The sequence below is a fragment of the Perognathus longimembris genome, chromosome 25 (assembly GCF_023159225.1).
Source record: "Perognathus longimembris pacificus isolate PPM17 chromosome 25, ASM2315922v1, whole genome shotgun sequence".
NCBI lineage: Eukaryota > Metazoa > Chordata > Mammalia > Rodentia > Heteromyidae > Perognathus > Perognathus longimembris.
This window is the reverse complement of record NC_063185.1, coordinates 1,788,109-1,805,254: the sequence shown is the minus strand read 5'-3', so window position 1 is coordinate 1,805,254 and position 17,146 is coordinate 1,788,109. Positions and strand designations below refer to the sequence as shown.

The 17,146-nt window shown below is 39.3% G+C and overlaps 1 protein-coding gene across 1 annotated transcript; it reads left to right on the top strand.

Annotated features, from left to right (window-relative positions):
- The first annotated feature begins 1,248 nt into the window (after positions 1-1,248).
- On the top strand, positions 1,249-16,971 carry LOC125341762 (vomeronasal type-2 receptor 116-like). The gene is made up of 12 exons (XM_048333861.1): positions 1,249-1,316; positions 5,417-5,545; positions 7,686-7,696; positions 8,019-8,095; positions 8,508-8,539; positions 8,792-9,080; positions 10,166-10,381; positions 10,655-10,957; positions 11,656-11,874; positions 13,057-13,180; positions 14,296-15,198; positions 16,904-16,971. The coding sequence occupies exons 1-12, from the start codon at positions 1,249-1,251 to the stop codon at positions 16,969-16,971; spliced, it is 2,439 nt and encodes an 812-aa protein (XP_048189818.1).
- The last annotated feature ends 175 nt before the right edge of the window (positions 16,972-17,146 follow it).

Genomic DNA, 17,146 nt, shown 5'->3' with positions numbered 1-17,146 from the left:
TTTTTCACGCTTTAAGATCTTTTGAATATGTATGTGTGTGTGTGCATGTATGAGTGTTCACATGTTCAAGAATGTTAGTATGATGTAAAATTGAGTGAGATTAAGTGTAAATTCAAATGGTCATCAAGTTTGGGTCTTACCAAGTGTTTTAAAGGATTATTACATTGTTTTAAAGAGGAACTAAAAGATTTCTAATGACTCCTTAATTTACAGTTGAAAAATAGAGTATCTTAATGCATAAGACTGTTTGTACTGTAATTATCTGCTTTAGAAAAAAAAGCCATTGGGATCTTGAAATTTGTTTCCCACTGTTTAAAAAATCGGGAAGAAGTGTCAGAAATTTGGATATAAAGGTTTATCACTGTTAAAAAAAGAGGCTTGAGTTTCTCAGTCAGAGACCAATACGAAAGAAGAGGAAAATCCTAGGACGGGCCTGTGTGACTATCCTCAGGAGTGAGGGGTGATCTGGCAAAGGTGCAGCTTAGCCAGCCCACATGGTGGCACAGGCCCTGGACGGAGTCCACGTGTTGGGACAGCCATAAAGGGGGGGGGGTCCATTCATGGTGGAAGAGGGCAAGCTGGCACCAAGACAGTTCATAAAGCTCTGAGGAGTAGGATGGAGATAGGCCATTCTGTAGAACAGGCCAGTGGAGGCCTTTCTTTTGTCTCTTTTGTTTTCAGGTGAACATTGGAAACCTGGTGGTAAAAATGAATGATTTGACTGCAATTTCTAAAACTGCCCCTTAGGATGGATTATTAATACTGTAAAACCTTAAAGGAGGATTAAAAGATTTATCTGTATTTTGCAATTTGGATGTATTGAAAAAAATAAAGATGCTAAGTCTGGATTATTGTGTTGGTAATTCTGGTGTACCTTGTTGAATGTACTTTTGTGACAATTGTTTTGGGTATCAGTTTAGTGATTCAGGTACTGAATTTTATGTGTATACTGTGATGTAATAGTAAGACTCTTAACTATCATAAATTACATATAATCTGGCAAGAATTTTAAAGTATATCTATTAAACTAATGGGGATAAAAGTATACTCTCATTAACTTCCTGTATGTAGGAAGAAATGGCAAAATGGGATAAGGTTTCTCACTAACTTCATGAAAAGCTGAATGGATAAGTATTTCTAATTTTGTAATTGTAATTCTTGCATTAAGAAAAAATTGTCATTTGAGTTTAAAGGTCTTCATGCAGTGACTTGGACTGAAGAAAAAATATAGCTCTTTTAAAACCGGCAATGTGCTCCTGGGCTTCAGAGTTTTTCCAGCGGCAAATAAAGGCTGAAGTGAAGGTGTTAAAGCAGAGGTTAGTAAAAGGCTTCAGGAATCAAGAATGCATTTCTATTTTAAAAAATTTGAAAGTGGAAACAGCAGCCTGGAGCAATGAACAACACTTATGCTTCAGAGATTTGTAAATGCCAATGAGAAAGCTAAAGAGTATGTGTGAAAGTTGAGATTGGTAAAAGACTTTAGATATCAAAAATGGATTTTTTGATATGGGATTTGAAAATAAATGTTTGTTTGCCCTAAATGTTTGTTTTAAATTGAACAGGAGAAACAAGCCTGCCAAAATAATTGTTTAGTTGCTATTCCAGTTTGTAGGGTTTTTTTTTTAACAGTTTTCAATAGTCCCATGGAAAAGGACAGACGATTCCAAAAAGTTTGTCAGATGTAATGTTGTCCTTTAATAAGTTCCATGTAAGATCATGCTTAAAAACTTCTTCTGTGTGGACCACCTTGTTGCTTTAATTGAAGTAAAGTTGCCTTTTGGAAAACTCATTAATCTGAAATTTGCGGTTTGAAGCCAGCCAGGGCAGAGAAAGGTCTCTGTGAGAGTCTTGTCTCTAATCAGCCAGCAGAGTTCTGGGTACGGAGTTGTGTGGGGCTCAAAGTGTGAGAGTGCTAGCCTGGAGCTGGAGAGCTGAGGGACAGCTGGACCCAGAGTCCAAGTCCAGGGATGGACCAAGAAAACATCCAAAGGTACATTTGTCCAGCATGGAAAATTCACTCCTGGGACAAAAGTGATGGAGCATTCAGAGGCAGTAAGCCATTGCTTGGATGGCAGAGATGGTGTCAGATCCTAGAATCACTCATGATTGGCCTTTCAAAAGTTAATCAGAGCCAGCGGGACCCAGAAGAATAGTTCGTAGGCATGCCTTTTATTGCCCATGTCTATCTACTTTGTAACTGGACAGAAACTTGCCAGTCATCTGTGGTAGTGGGAAGTCAAGCTAAATTTGTTAAATGGGGGAAAGTTTAAAATCCCCTGCATCTACTCAAAGCCCTGACTGGCAGTGAGAATTTTAAGCTGATATATCTGTTCAGGAAATAAAGTTCGTGGATCTGAGATCTTGTCTGTATTGAGATCTAAGGCCTGCCAAGGTAGTTTAGGCATTGTTATGTCCTCAGTTTCCTCAGCCAGAGAGGAAAATGCTTTTACAAACTAGAGTGCCAAAGGACTACCATGTTATAACCAAAGAAGAGGTTTGTGCAGCTGTTAAAAGGTTAGCTATTTACTACAGTTTGGAGTAAAGTTCCTAGTAACTAGTTCTGACAACCCTTTGGTAAAGTAGACTAAGGTTCTATAGGTTCCTGCCTAGGTAAGGGCAATGCCCCTGAGTCAGCCTGAAGAAGTTACAGAAGATGGATGATATCTGCCCATCAGCTCCCCCTTCAAAATCAAGGAACCAGAGTTATTTTTTTAAAAAATCCTACCCTTATTGGAAATATCTGATTACTGAAAGTTATTGCTGAGGAAACTATGGCCAAGGGCCATTGCCTTAGCTGGTCTTTAAAGGTGTCCAGTGATGTGCCAACCTACAAAAGCTAGTGTGCTTAAAAAACAACCAGGAGAATATTAGGAGATTTCACTCAAGTCAGGGTTTAGGCTAACTTAGGCTAGGTTTCTCTACCCAGTCTTTGCAGAAAGTTGCAGGCAACCCAGCAGAAGGTGTGACATTCTACTAGAGCCACTGGGATACAGTGCTGCCTGACACCACCATGGCCCCTGTCCATTCCATTTCAACAAAGTTCAAGGACAGCCTGACAGTCATCTGGAAGAATCTACATCTTCACATTGAGCACCCCTACTATGGTATAAGCAGATGGGACTCTATCAGATGCAGCTGATTCCTGCTGGAAACTGCTTTGGATCTGCTGAAACTATGATTTGGGGGGAACAGTCTTGAGTTGACTGGAGTTAACTAGCTCTCTTAAGAAAATTGGATATTGTAAGAGATTTTCAAGTAGACAATTCTGTGGAACTGATGGCCTGCTGCTAAAATAAAGGAAACAAAATGATTTCCTCTGGATAAGAAAGGGGTTTGAAAAGTAAGGATTGTCAATTGTCACAGAATGTTCAAGTAAGTGGCTGATGGTCTGAGTAGAAGAGGGCATGAGTGGGGATAAGGAAAGACTTTAGAAAGAGAATTGGGGAAAACAAGTGATTCCCTTCAGATTAGAAAAAGGAAGACAATCCCTAAAAAGTTTGAGGATGTAGCAAATGGGATCAGTATGTTTTAAAATTAGAGCTTATGAGCTAAGTTGGTATGTAGTCAAATTGGCTATGATATAAATTGGGTCAGAATTGGGGCTTCGGTGTGAAACTGTGTTTACCTGTACCTGCATCTGCAGAGCTAAGGGCCTTGTGTGATGTCTAAATGTAAACCAGAAAGATCTCATGTAAATATCCCCCGCTGAGATGGTCTTGCAAAGTAGGTGAGACCTGGATTTGCCCTTCATGTGTAGCCTTATGAAAAGGGTGCTCTTTTTATGTCAATCAATCAGGAATCATTAAGGAAAGCTTGGCATTTGGTAGAAATATAACAGACAGCAAAAAGGGAAGAACTGGTATCAGCCACTCTTCCCCTGGTCACCATGGGCCACTCTCCTGATAACTGTGTTGATAAGTTCTTTGGTTCTACTATTTTGGCCCTATCTATTGGCCCATGCCATATCTCAATATCAGCCCCTAGACAAACAAGCCATTGAAATGGACAGAAGGGGATCATGATGGGCCCCCTTAGTCACAAGTAAAAGGGGGGAATGAAGAACCTTAGCAGCCGGTACAGCTCTATTGTAGCTTGGGCCTGATCAGGCCCTGAGGCTTCCTGGAATAATTGCAGAACATGTCAAAGTGAAGAGTCTGAACAAAATGCAGTCTAAAATTATGAAGGTAGTCAGAGGAGAGACTTCATTTGACCAGAGGTCAGTTAAAGTTAGAATGCTTTAGCAATTGTGGCACAAAGGTGATGTATTGAGGTGTGGCCAGTGTGTTTTGTGTTCCTGAAACATGGTTAATGTGTCCCCTCAAGCTAAGGATGACTGGGGAGACACCTTTATGAACCAATCCAGATCAAGAGATAACAGAAAATACCTGACGGCCCACATGCCCCCTCTAGATAAGGATGACTCAGGCAGGCAACACCCTTGTGAGCCAACCTAGATCATTTGTCTAAGCTAACCATTTTAAAACCCATAAACTAGCCAATCACCTTCACCAGGCTCATCCCCACCATTGATTGGGCCAATCATTCTTAATAATTATTTTATAACTTTCCAGCGGTGTGACATGATTTGCTGTGTGATGATGTGACGCATGAAATGTTCCCCAAAACCAAATAAAAACCCTGCTGAATGGAGGGTCGGGGCTCTTGATTAAGACCCACTTCATTGATGATGATTGTGAGCCCAGGCTGGACATTACAATAAAGACTCTCATGTGATTACAGCCGCTTTCAGCTCCTTGGTGGTCTTTGGGGACCCCAAAATCGGCATAACAGAATCAGCAATGTGCGGTAGATGTTATGGAAATGGCGTGGGTGAAGTGGCCATCTGGGTATGATGCCCTAATAACTTTGGTTATTTGATGTGTCCGTGCAAAGGCTTTTTTTTTTGTCTGAGCAGTTTACTGTACGTCTGACACGGTATCCTCTGGTGCAATCCATTTGCATCATCCCAAATGGCTTTCATACACATAGTTTTCATGACACAAATATTGGATCAAAGTTAAGAATAACTCCATCCCTGGGGTCTCACTGTCTGTGATCTTGAAGGAAATGATGGCACTTGGGATGAAGAAGGGAAATCTGCAAACATGTTGCCCAACTCATGTTTTTCTCCTGCATGCAAGGCCGCAGCTGCAGAGCCCCAGGAAAGGGTTTTACACATTCTTCCTGGGGATTCCTAAGAGGCTTCGATGAAAGGTGAGCTAAAAGTGTACTTCTCTGTCAATAAAAAGACACACACACACACCTATAAAAATATATATGAATACATATCTGACACAGTTGGCCTCAATTCTAGCCACAATTTCATGTTGGCAGATGCTTCAAGGATGTGCCTTTTGGTTTTTCCACTCCTTCTTCTCCACCTTCTTCCCCGTTTTGTGTCATTGGCTGCCACTAGCTGCTTTTCTACTGTGAAGCAGCGTGTGCACATGGACGGTGATGTGATGATTGCTTCTTATTTCCCTCTCTACATCTTGAGAGTACCTAGCCGTGACAAAGATGCTCCTAAGCATCAAAAGGAAAGGCTGTAAGTATCTCATCATTTTGTTTCCATTTACTGTTCTCTCCTCAAGATGGGCTATGTCTGAGGGAAGTGTAGTTGCTCACATTAATGCTCTACCCTGATCTCCCATCCCCATGCAAGACAAACACCACGGATTCATTATTTTATTTTGCATTTTCCTTTGAGTGATTTTCTGCTTGCTAGTAGGAGAGGACTCTGGTTTCCTTCCATGTAGCTTTTCCTTTCCCTGCCGGTAAGATCTTCATGATTTTTACTTCAGTCATAGCTCCCTTTTGTTTTTGTGGAACCTACCCTTTGCTTTACTGATCATTGCTACTGTGTTTTCCTATTTGATTTCTTTTTTATTTTCTTCATCTAAATCTTATTATAAAGGTGATCACTAGAGAAGTGACACTTACCTAAGTCAGGCAATGAGTCCATTTCTCTTTGAACAATGTTACCACCTCCTTCATATTCTCTTGCTTCATGACCTCCCAACAGCCCTCCCTCCGTGGTGTAAAGTTCACTTCCAATACAGTGTCAAGTGAGTATCACGATTGAATTGGTTCACCCTTTGTCCCATTACTTTTCCTTGATTCTTTCATTCCTTTTTCTAATCTGAGGTTTGTTATTTCCAGTTCCTTGAGAGGCAATGCACGTTCTATTGTCCAAAATATACCCCCTTAAGCAAATCTTGTTACATTTTCTGTACCTATGGATCATTTTATCATTTATTCGTTTATTATTTCATTTTTCATTTTAAAAATTTGAGTGTAAAGTTGATGTTTCAGAGGGTTTACAGTTACATATCTCAGGTAATGCGTACACACTTGAACATTGTCACTCCCTTCCTCATGCTCTAAGTTTTCCCAACCTGACTTCTCTCTCCACCAAGCTATACAGTTTATTTCCACAATAGTGTCTAATAAATACCACTGCTAAATTGATTCACCATTGTCTCTTCCTTTCTGTGCTTTCCATTCCCATCCTCCAGTCAGGTAAGCTTACACTAAAGAAAGTATAGAGAAATCAAAAACAGTGAGAAGAATGAATAAATCAAGGAAAATGAAAGGAATAAGAGAAAGAATAAAGAACAACAGATAAAAGAGGGGAAAGGGAGAACCACAAACAGTACAGAAAAAATATAACCTCATTTCTCATTCCTTCAGAAGCAGTGCAATTCTTTAGTTCAGCATCTGTGCTCTTGATTTAAAGAAAGGTTAGTTTCCTTTTATTCCTCCTTTCTCAATATCCATCTGGTTGTCAGCTTCATTTGTTCCAGGGGTCCGTTTATTTCTTGAAATTTGCCTAGAAAAACAATTCACTTTACCATGCGTTAATCATGTGATTAAATTGAAAACTTTTTAGTTAGTATTATACTATAAAATTATGATTGATGAATAATTCATTTGAATTTCAAGTTATGTGCATATTTTCCTTGTTAATTTCTAGATTTACCACAGTGTATGTCTGCAAGTGTGCAATACTTTCAGCATTTGAAAAATCCGGTTGCTTTGTGTCCCATTCCAGGATTTCTCCTGGAGAACATTAGAATGTTGATGAGAGAAGTTTAATTCAGAAGTTGGATGAAATCTTCTGTTGGTGGGTGTCAGGCTTTCCTAAACTAGTGTGAAATTTAATTCTTGTGCCTCCCTTTTGATTTTGTCTCCATCATCACTCCGTTAAATCTTCAGCTATTATTGTATTAAGGTCTACCTTAAAGTCTGCTTACCATTGTTCCATGGTTGGATACTGTGTAAATATATATTTCAAATTTCTATTTCATCTTGTATATTTGTTCCTTTCATCATGATATTACAGATATGTCACTTTTTGTTCCTTTGCTGAAAGTCTATTGGATGTGATGTGTTATATAGATACTTTTGGTTTCCTTTAGGCTTCATTTGCATGGACTGCCCTTGCTTATAACCACTGAGGGCCACTGATAGTAAGTGACTTTCTTGGCATCAACCTGTCCTGTGTCATTGAGATTTTATTCATTCAGCCACTTTAGCACTTACTGGTAGAACTTCCTGCATTTCTTAGGACAAGCATTATTACTTTTAGGCATTTTCAACCATTATAAAAAGGCCCGACCCATCAATATTTGCTTTATTAAATAGTGTTGTCAACCTTTTTCACATGTGTTCAGTCTTGCTTTCAGGTTACTCCTCCGTATGTGTATGTTCAATTAGATTTTCTTCAATATCACTATTTTCTTCTGTTTAGAACTTATTGACAACAGGGTAGGCTTCCACTGTAACATTTTAGATATGCATGCATTATATGTTGAACAAACTCATCGTTTGATTTGTATTTCCATCTTGCCTCCATTGTTTCCTTTTACAAAGAATGTTTGATGATTTCAGATTAATTTCTTTAGAATTTATGTACACACACACACACACACACACACACACACACTGCAATACAGTCATAACAGAGAGAAAGAAAGTACTTTAAGTCTCCTTACTCCTTTGTGTTCTTATCTTTCAAGGATCTCAGTCTAAAAATATTGGGGACACGGTAGTGGCCAATGCATTTTACCTTGGTATTTTACCATTGTACACCATGGTATTTATCATGGCATACTGGGGATTTCCATGTTAAGCTTGTTTATAATTCATTCGTCATCCCCTGTGTTGAAGGTTTCTCCTTCCATAATGAGTTATTTAGAGATGGTTGCATCCTTTTTAGGTTGTTACATAAATAAGAATACAATTCCTTCCCCTGATATTTGAGCTCTTCTTTTGGTTGATATCCCAGGAAGAGCTATTCAATACGTTGGGTCTGTGAACAGAGATAGCAATAGAACTTTCTTTCAATCAGACTTTGCTTTTGAAAGATTGCCTTAAATTGGGAATTTGTCAGCCCTGCCTGTCATATTACTATATATCTTAAAGTGAGTGACTCAAAAGAATTTTCACATAGCTAGCACTAGTTTCTCAAAGATAAAGACAATAAAATATTTGGTGTCTCATGTAAGTCTATCCCATGTTTCATGGATAACAGGTTATTGTTGTGGTGCCTTTGATAATGGAGACTAAGCAAGCTCTTTCTCAGCTGAAGTAAGTTTCTGAATCTCACTCAGTACAAATTCCTTTCATATCCTTTCCTATTCCCATCTACAAGCAGAAGACATTACATTCACATTCTACTCCAATATGGCATAATGTTTAGGCATATTCATTGGCAGAAAAACAAACATTCAATTCACTAAAGTCATAAGTTTGGAAATACTCCTTTTATATTTCTATGCTCATTACACAGGTTTATCTTCAAGAACTACCAGTTTATTTTGGCCTTAACTTTTGCTATAGAAGAGATCAACAAAAACCCTCATCTTTTACATAACTTGACTCTGGGATTTGATTTCTGTAATTTTGAATTTGATGTTTGGAATGAATTAAAAAGTGCCATTCTTTGCCTCTTTGGGAAGTACAACACTCTCAATTATACATGTATGGGAGACAGCAAGTATACAGCAGTACTTACAGGACCATCAGGAATAACATCTGCCAAGTTTGGGACATTGCTGAACCTCTATAAGTTTCCACAGGTGAGAGTGGGAGGAGTGAGTAATAATTAAAAATGTCTAATTTGGTGACATTTCAGGTGTTAGAGGAGTAGAGAAAGAGACTGGATTGATGATCCTCTGAAATTTTGAGATATAAAAATCTAAGAATATGAGGTCATTGGTTATGTATAGTCCCATTATTTGGAAAGGGGATGGAAAAGTTAGAGCATAACAAAAGCCTTAAAGTTTTGCACCTTATTAATGATTTTCTTTAAAAAGTCAGTTAAAGGAAAGTGACTGTAAAGTGTAAAGATGTTGTGCTCTGTGCTGGTGGTTCACATCAGTAATCCTAGGTACTGAGGAATCTTATTTCTAACCAGCAACATGTGTGAAGTAATGTGTGGATCATGTGGTAGAGGGGTAGCCTTCATGAAAAAGTCAAAAACAATTCATGAGGCCCAGAGTTCATGCCTCAGTCCTAGGGCAAAACACACACACATCCCTATACCCACGTGCAAGATATTATGTTGAATTAGGTCTAGTGCAGAAAGAGAAAAGGGGCATGTGTTCCCTCATATATGAAAGGTAAATCTAAATATGATAATGCATTATGAAACAGAGAACACATACATGTCCACATATATATGATTAATGTGCATAGTATGATATATATAAATATATCTTTATATATGGAATTACTTTCATGGTATAACTTCTTTAATTAACTAGCCATATAAAGAATTAACACCAGAAAGAAATGAAGCACATTTTGTCTGCAGGACATAGGTATTAAGGAAATTAGGAAAGCACCAGAGGAATAGGAAGGTGATAGGTGAGCAAATAGGCCATAATATTCAATGTACATATGTGAAAATGCTACTAGGAAAGTCTGAATGGGCAATGTTGATATCAATGGGAGGAGGTGATGGAAATAATGACTAAGATCAAGAGGCATTGTACAAAAAAATTGATAGCTGGTACAGTGATTTAAAGCACATTATTTTAAAAAACAAAAGAAAACTTACATTCCAACTACTTCAAATGGTTACTTTACATACTATATGACTGAGGTTATGATACACTTAAATCTTCTCATTTCTGGAACATCCAATCTTCATTTCCTTTAGCTTTCCTTTGGGCCTTTTGATCAAGACCTGAGCGACCATTACAAGTTCCCTGCTCTCTATCAGATGGCCCAAAAGGACACATCAATGGCCACTGCCATGGTCTCCTTACTGATTCACTTCAGATGGAACTGGGTGGGACTGCTAACCTTAGAAGACGAGAATGGCTTGTGGATTCTTCCTGAATTGAAAGAAGAGATGGCCAAGAACAGAGTCTGTGTAGACTTTGAGCGAGCACTCCGGAACAATATTCTTTTACATAAAACAAAACTCAAGGCAGTTAAAAACCAGATTAACAAATCATCCGCAAATGTCTTCATTATATATGGTGATAATGAATTTCTACTTGTTGCGCAATTGTTAATAAAAGGCAATATTTGTATCCTGAATTCACAGTGGGATTTGACAATGAGTAGTGATTTTTTCCTGTTAGGATCATCGCAGGTACCTCTCATAATTTCACACCATCACCCAGATGTTTCTGGATTCACAGATTTTGTCAAGGCAGTGAACCCTTCCAAATACCCAGGAGACTCTTTCCTTGCTCATCTGTGGTTTGTCTCTTTTAATTGCTCTTATTCTAAGTCTGACTGTGTAACATGGGAGAACTGTCCTCATGATGCCTCCTTGGATTGGTTGCCTCGGCATGTTTTAGACATGAATTTGTCTGTAGACAGTTACAATATATACAACACTGTATACACTGTGGCCCAAGCTCTCCATGAGATGCTTCTTCATCAAACAGAAGTACAAACCACGGGAAACAGAAAAGGGATAGTGCCTTCTCCTGCACAGGTAAGGCCTTCTGTGTTGGATGGCACACCCCATGAACAAAGTCATTCCAATGTAGTTTTCTTACCATATGAAACTTAAGTAGTGCATTTACTTTTCCAAAACCCAGGAAATAATATCTGCTTCAATATACGGGAGGTCCTCTGGACATGTATTTTCATGCTCTTAAGAAAAAGCAGGAGATAATGAGAGTCAAGTTCTGTGTTTTCAAAATTTGTCTAATTCCAAATGGCCTCAACATATTTAAAGCACATATTTTGAAAACTGTAATTCACCTTTTCCCTATAAGTTTTGTTTGTAATAGCAAAGGATGACCTACTAAATAGAGTTGTCCATATATTTCCTAAGTGTTCTAGTTTTATTCTACTTTAGGTATTAAAATTTACCAAACCCCTGACTGTCACCAGTCAGAATTAGTGATTATGGAAAACTGTAGCTAGGCCACTGAGAATCATCTCATTCGTCACTATTTAGATGGAGTGGGTTTCTCTTGAAAAGTCATTATGCTTTTGTTGACTGAGCAGGATTCAGAAGGATACATTTTATTCCTCTATAGATTTTCTTCAGGGATACTTCATTAGGTGGATTTGCTATTGCTGCATTCTGAATCAGAAATTAAAGGCAATCAGGAAATTATTTTCTTCAAGTTTTCTGTCTTCACTTGGGATAAACTTCACCATAAGATGGTGACTCTCTTTCAGCTTCACCCTTTTCTGAAGAAGATCCAATTTCACAATCCTGCTGGAGATCAGGTGATTTGGGATGAGAAAAGGAAATTGGAGGCAGAGTATGACATTGTGAACATTTGGAATTTCCCACAAGGTCTTCACCTGGAGGTGAAAGTAGGAAAGTTTTCTCCATATGCTCATCAACTCTCTTTATCTGAAGAAATGATACAGTGGCCCATAGCATCTGCAGAGGTGGGTGAGATTGAATTGTGATCATTCTAAGGACATAAAACTAAGCAAAATTCATCCTTAGAATGTATATCTGTTTGAACTCCAGCAACCTACTCCAATAAATACTAGCTACTTTGGTGGCTGAGATACAAATATTATGGATTGAAGTCATTCCATGCAGGAACTTCTGTGAGACTCTTCATTAAACCATCATAAAATCTTCTCTGAGTGTTTAAGACTCATTCTTGCAATTCTATCTGCTCAGGAGGAAGACATCCTCAATCCTAAGATTATAGATCTGTTTGATGCTCCTGCTGGCACATAAGTCTTTGGGACCCCTATCTCAATTGGCAAACAAAAACCTCAGGTGGTACTGTACATAAAGTGGTAGAGTAATAACCTTGAGCAAAACAAAAGCCGAAGGCAATGCACATACCCTGAGATCAACCCCAAGACAAGCACCAAAAAATAAAAAGGAATTTAACAGTCTCTAAATGTTATCAGAATAGTGCCATAAAATATAAGTTGCATATTTCTTAACAAATGTTGAACACTGTGACAAAGTACCCAAGAAATCACTTTATGTGGTTGCAAGGTTTATTTTGCTTCCTTCTGTGGAGGTTTCATTCAAGGGTTAGTTGTCCTGCTAGTTATCTTGGTGAGAGGAATACTTGAGAATATGTCAGTAGATTCTCACTTATGGACACTGAAAACTCATAAGATATGACATGTATGGGGATCATATAAACTATAAAGGGAGGTCTATGCTCTACCTTTCAGCATGCTGTTCAAGTTTCAAATAGGATACTACCTTCTTGCTGTTCACAATTTCACCAGTTAGTAGGAGACAACATGCAATGACATGCTGGCCACTAGAACGTACGTTCTAACCATGAATCTCTATTTTTAAAGCCATCACAACTTTCAATAGTTCAATAATCATGTGATTGACAATCTATCACAGCATCCAACTCACTGACTTTATGTTTGTGTACAGAAGTAATATGCTTAATATTCAACAATTTAGAACAATAGGTTTTTGGACTATTTTACACAAGTCTAAATAGTTACAAACAGTACAAGAAATGTATCCAATGCCCAACGTATGATACTGTAACCTCTCTGTACGTCAGTTTGATAATAAAAATTTGAGAAAGAAAAAAAAAAAAAAACAGTTACTCACACACACCTGATTTTCCTCAGCCTCCCCACTCTGTCTGCAGTGTAAGTTGTGGTCCTGGATTCAGGAAAGCCCCTCAGGAGGGAAAGGCTGCTTGTTGCTTTGATTGTACCCGTTGCTCAGAGAATGAGATGGCTAATGGGACAGGTAAGTTCACTGTGGAGAGAGAAACTCACAGTCCTTGTATCCCCAATCCATGCAAGTCAATACAAAAGTTGTGTGTTAGGCATGCAAAATTAAATTGTTCCTTCCTTCACTTAGTAATTTAATTGTGACAGTGGTTGATACTACTTGAAAAGAAAAACTTGGGCTCTGATTTACATATAGGATTATTTTTTTGTAGTCTGTTATATGTATGCTTACTCAAATACTCAGTAATATAAGTTTTACTTCTATCATATTAATTGCAAAGCCTTTCAAAGAACAAAGACTGTATATTCTTCAAAATCAACTTCCAACTGCAAAGGAAACACAGATCTTGCACATGTTTAGTGCCTAGGGCAAAGACCAGTTCTTGGAATAGAAAAAATGCTCTTGGTTGGGTTGGGCATATTAAAAGAGAGCAAGGTGTTTTGCATAGCAAAACTTTATATATTGAAAGAAGGATTTGATTATCTGTTTCCTACAGGTGAGTACCAGAGACAACTATAACTGCTGAAGGGAAGGCCACAGTGCTCTTATTTTTATTGTACAGAGAAATAAAGGAATGTGCAAGCTTCACTGTCCATAATTTTTTTTTCCAGTCCTGGGGCTTGATCTCAGGGCCTTAGCACTGTCCCTGGCTTCATTTTGCTCAAGGCTAACAGTCTACCACTTAAGCCACAGCACCACCCTTGGATTTTTCTCTGTATATGGTGCAGAGGAACCAAACTGAGGGCTTCATTCATGCTAGGTGCTCTGCCACTAGGCCACATTCCCAGCCTTACTGTCCACATTTTTTAATAAAGAGTTTAAGGTCCACACACAAGTCTGAGAATTAGGGTACAATGAAGAGGTGCAGAAAATTATTCATACGCTATTAGAAATGGCAATAAATAATATCTTATTGTCAATGTAGGTAAAACAGATGAAATCAGACTAAAATATGAGAGTGTGAGCAGGACATGATGAAGACATAAAAAATACTCAACATGTCTGGTAATAATCAGTAATATTTACTTTATGCTACTAAATATTCACATGTCAGAATTCTCTTTATGTAGGAATCTAGTTGATTTTTCAGTATGGCAAACAGACTAATAGTTACGTGACTTCCTTACCAGACATGGAGATATGTGTGAAGTGTCCAGATCACCAGTATGCCAACATACAGAGAAACCAGTGCCTCCAAAGAGCTACAATCTTCCTGGCTTATGGGGAGCCCTTAGGGATGGCCTTGGCCTGCATGGCTCTGGGTTTATCTACACTCACAGCACTTGTTCTTGGGGTCTTTTTGAAACATCACAACACGCCCATTGTCAGAGCGAATAACCAGGCTCTCAGCTACATCCTGCTCATCTCCCTCATCGTCTGTTCCCTCTGTTCCTTGCTGTTTATTGGCTGTCCCAACACAGTCACATGTGTGCTACAGCAAACCACATTTGGAGTTGCATTCACTGTCGCTGTTTCTGCTGTCTTGGCCAAAACTGTCACTGTAGTTCTGGCCTTCAAGGTCACTTCTCCAGGGAGAAGGATGAGGTGTCTGCTGGTGTCAGGGGCTCCTAACTTCATCATTCCCATCTGCACCCTGATCCAGGTAAATCTCTGTGGAATCTGGCTGGGTACCTCTCCTCCCTTCATTGACACAGACACACACTCTGAACATGGCCACCTCATCATCCTGTGTAACAAGGGCTCCCTCACTGCCTTCTACTGTGTCTTGGGATACCTGGGTTCCCTGGCCCTGGCCAGCTTCACTGTGGCTTTTCTGGCCAGGAACCTGCCTGACACCTTCAATGAAGCCAAATTGCTGACCTTCAGCATGCTGGTGTTCTGCAGTGTGTGGCTCACCTTCCTGCCTGTCTACCACAGTGCCAAGGGCAAGGTCAGGGTGGCTGTGGAGGTCTTCTCCATCTTGGCCTCCACTGCAGGGCTCCTGGGCTGCATCTTTGCCCCCAAGTGCTATATCATCTTAATAAGGCCAGATAGGAATTGTCTGCATGGCTTCAAGGATAAAAGAGATAGATGTAGAAATAAGCATTGCTAAGATTAAACTTGAATGGTTAGTATATAGATTTTCTGAACTAAATCTGCAGTCATTTTCCAGTCCTATAGTTGGTTATATTATGAATTTTTTCTTCAATTAATATGGATATTTTGCAATTTTTCTCACATATATTTGGTTTCTTCTATTTAATATGCATTTAATCTTTATTCCCTCTTCTTAGTGTCTTTTGAACTAAGTTCTAGGTGAAGGGCTAGGAGTACAGATAATGACACAGAACACTGGTAAGTTCTCTTCTCTTGGGCTAAGTCCATCCCAGCAGGGTGTTCAGGTACCCTGATGGGTAGCAGCATGATATTATCAAGAGAGCCTCAGGAAATCACAGAGGGAGACTAAGAGACCCTTCATCTCACAGGAAGAAGGCTGCCAGTTCATGTCCCAAATGCCTTTAGTTAGAAAAGGCAGTGAACTTTGCACATGGATTGTGATGATTTCATAAGCTCCTCATTCTAAATCAAGGCAGATATTCCCCTTAGTAACAACAACCATAAACTGAGCACAACATTTTCATTTGTCTTGGTCCTCAGGCTTGCACTCAAGGCCTGGGCACTCTCCTTGAGCTTGTTTCCTCAGGCTCTCTGCCCCTTTGAGCCACAGCGCCACTTCCAGTTTTCTGTTGGTTCATTTGAGACAAGAGTGTCATAGTTTTTCCTTCCCTAGATGACTTCAAACCATGATCCTCAGATACCAGCCTCCTGAGTTACTAGGCTATCAGGCATGAGCCAAGAGGTACCTAGCTGACATTGTGATTTTCCCCTCAGTCAAGCATGTCCTCAGACTTCCTTAAAGACAACAGTGGACTCTGAACCATTTGGCAGGATCTTAAGGGCAGCTGGCATTGTCTGGTTTTTAAAGATAGATGCTGAAGTCACACTTCCTAGGACTGAATCTAGGCATCATCACTGAGCCTCTTGACAAGTTAATTCAATGGGCAAATTATTTCCTACAGAAGAATATTTGTCCCATAGGGAGTCTAGTGTCTTTTACTAAATACCAGATACCCAGGTGGGCCTCACACCCTCAACAATAGTCACTACCACTCTGTCAATTGGACTAGGAGTCTTTTATTTAGCTATGCATAGCATCTGATTGTCACTCCTGGGATGGTGACAAACCTGTGTCTCAGTAGGGTTGGGTTTTTAGAGGCAAAACCCAACTGTACCACTCACAGGTTGTCTGGCAAGTTTGGCCACACAAGCAAGCAGACATACAGAAGGAGAATTGCTGTTAGTGATCACAATTCCAGTAAACTCCAGTAAACAAAGCAATCAAAGCAATACAATTCTTGGTTCTGAGTGTGACTTTTGTCTCCCTAGTCAACTTAATTAACCTAACATCTTTCTCTTTCTGGAACTTCCCCTTAAATTAAAACATGCAAACTGAGTGGTCTTCCTCATTCCTTTCTTTGGCAAAGGTCAAGTAACTCTAGGTCAAGCTGATTTGGGCCCTTGTTATTAAGCTTAGGTTTGCTCTTCTCCAGGCCCCCTACCCTGCCTAAGCCTGCTGCTTTTAAGGACTCAAAAAAGGGTTTCCCTACACTTTTCACTTGGTTTCTACATTTCCAACTCCTCTTTTGGAGGCCTACGAATGCAGATATCAGGGTAGTCACCCACAGTGATCATGAGAATAGCAACTGATTAAAAAAATACTGCATCCTTTTCCTACAGCAACTTTGGGTCCCATGTTCACACTTCATTCCTCTAGTCCCACCTGTTCCCCGTCTCGCACATCATGAAAATAACATCATTATACTTGTAAAGACTGCACGAAAGTTGTTTGAACAAGAAAGTTCACAATATAAATGTGCAACCCAATTTCAGCATTGACCATGAAATAGTGACATGTAATTGCTGGTTTCGGCAGCACCATTGGAGGGGGTAACAAACAGTATAAGAAATGTTTGCAATGCC

What these genes read in the sequence shown, in the direction of transcription:
- LOC125341762 (XM_048333861.1), top strand. Translation starts at nt 1,249, where the DNA reads ATGTGCTCCTGGGCTTCAGAGTTTTTCCAGCGGCAAATAAAGGCTGAA. An exon ending in ACCTCTATAAGTTTCCACAG is followed by an intron (nt 9,081 to 10,165) that starts GTGAGAGTGGGA and finishes CATTTCCTTTAG; the next exon opens with CTTTCCTTTGGGCCTTTTGA. An exon ending in CAAGGATAAAAGAGATAGAT is followed by an intron (nt 15,199 to 16,903) that starts GTAGAAATAAGC and finishes CTTTTCCTACAG; the next exon opens with CAACTTTGGGTCCCATGTTC.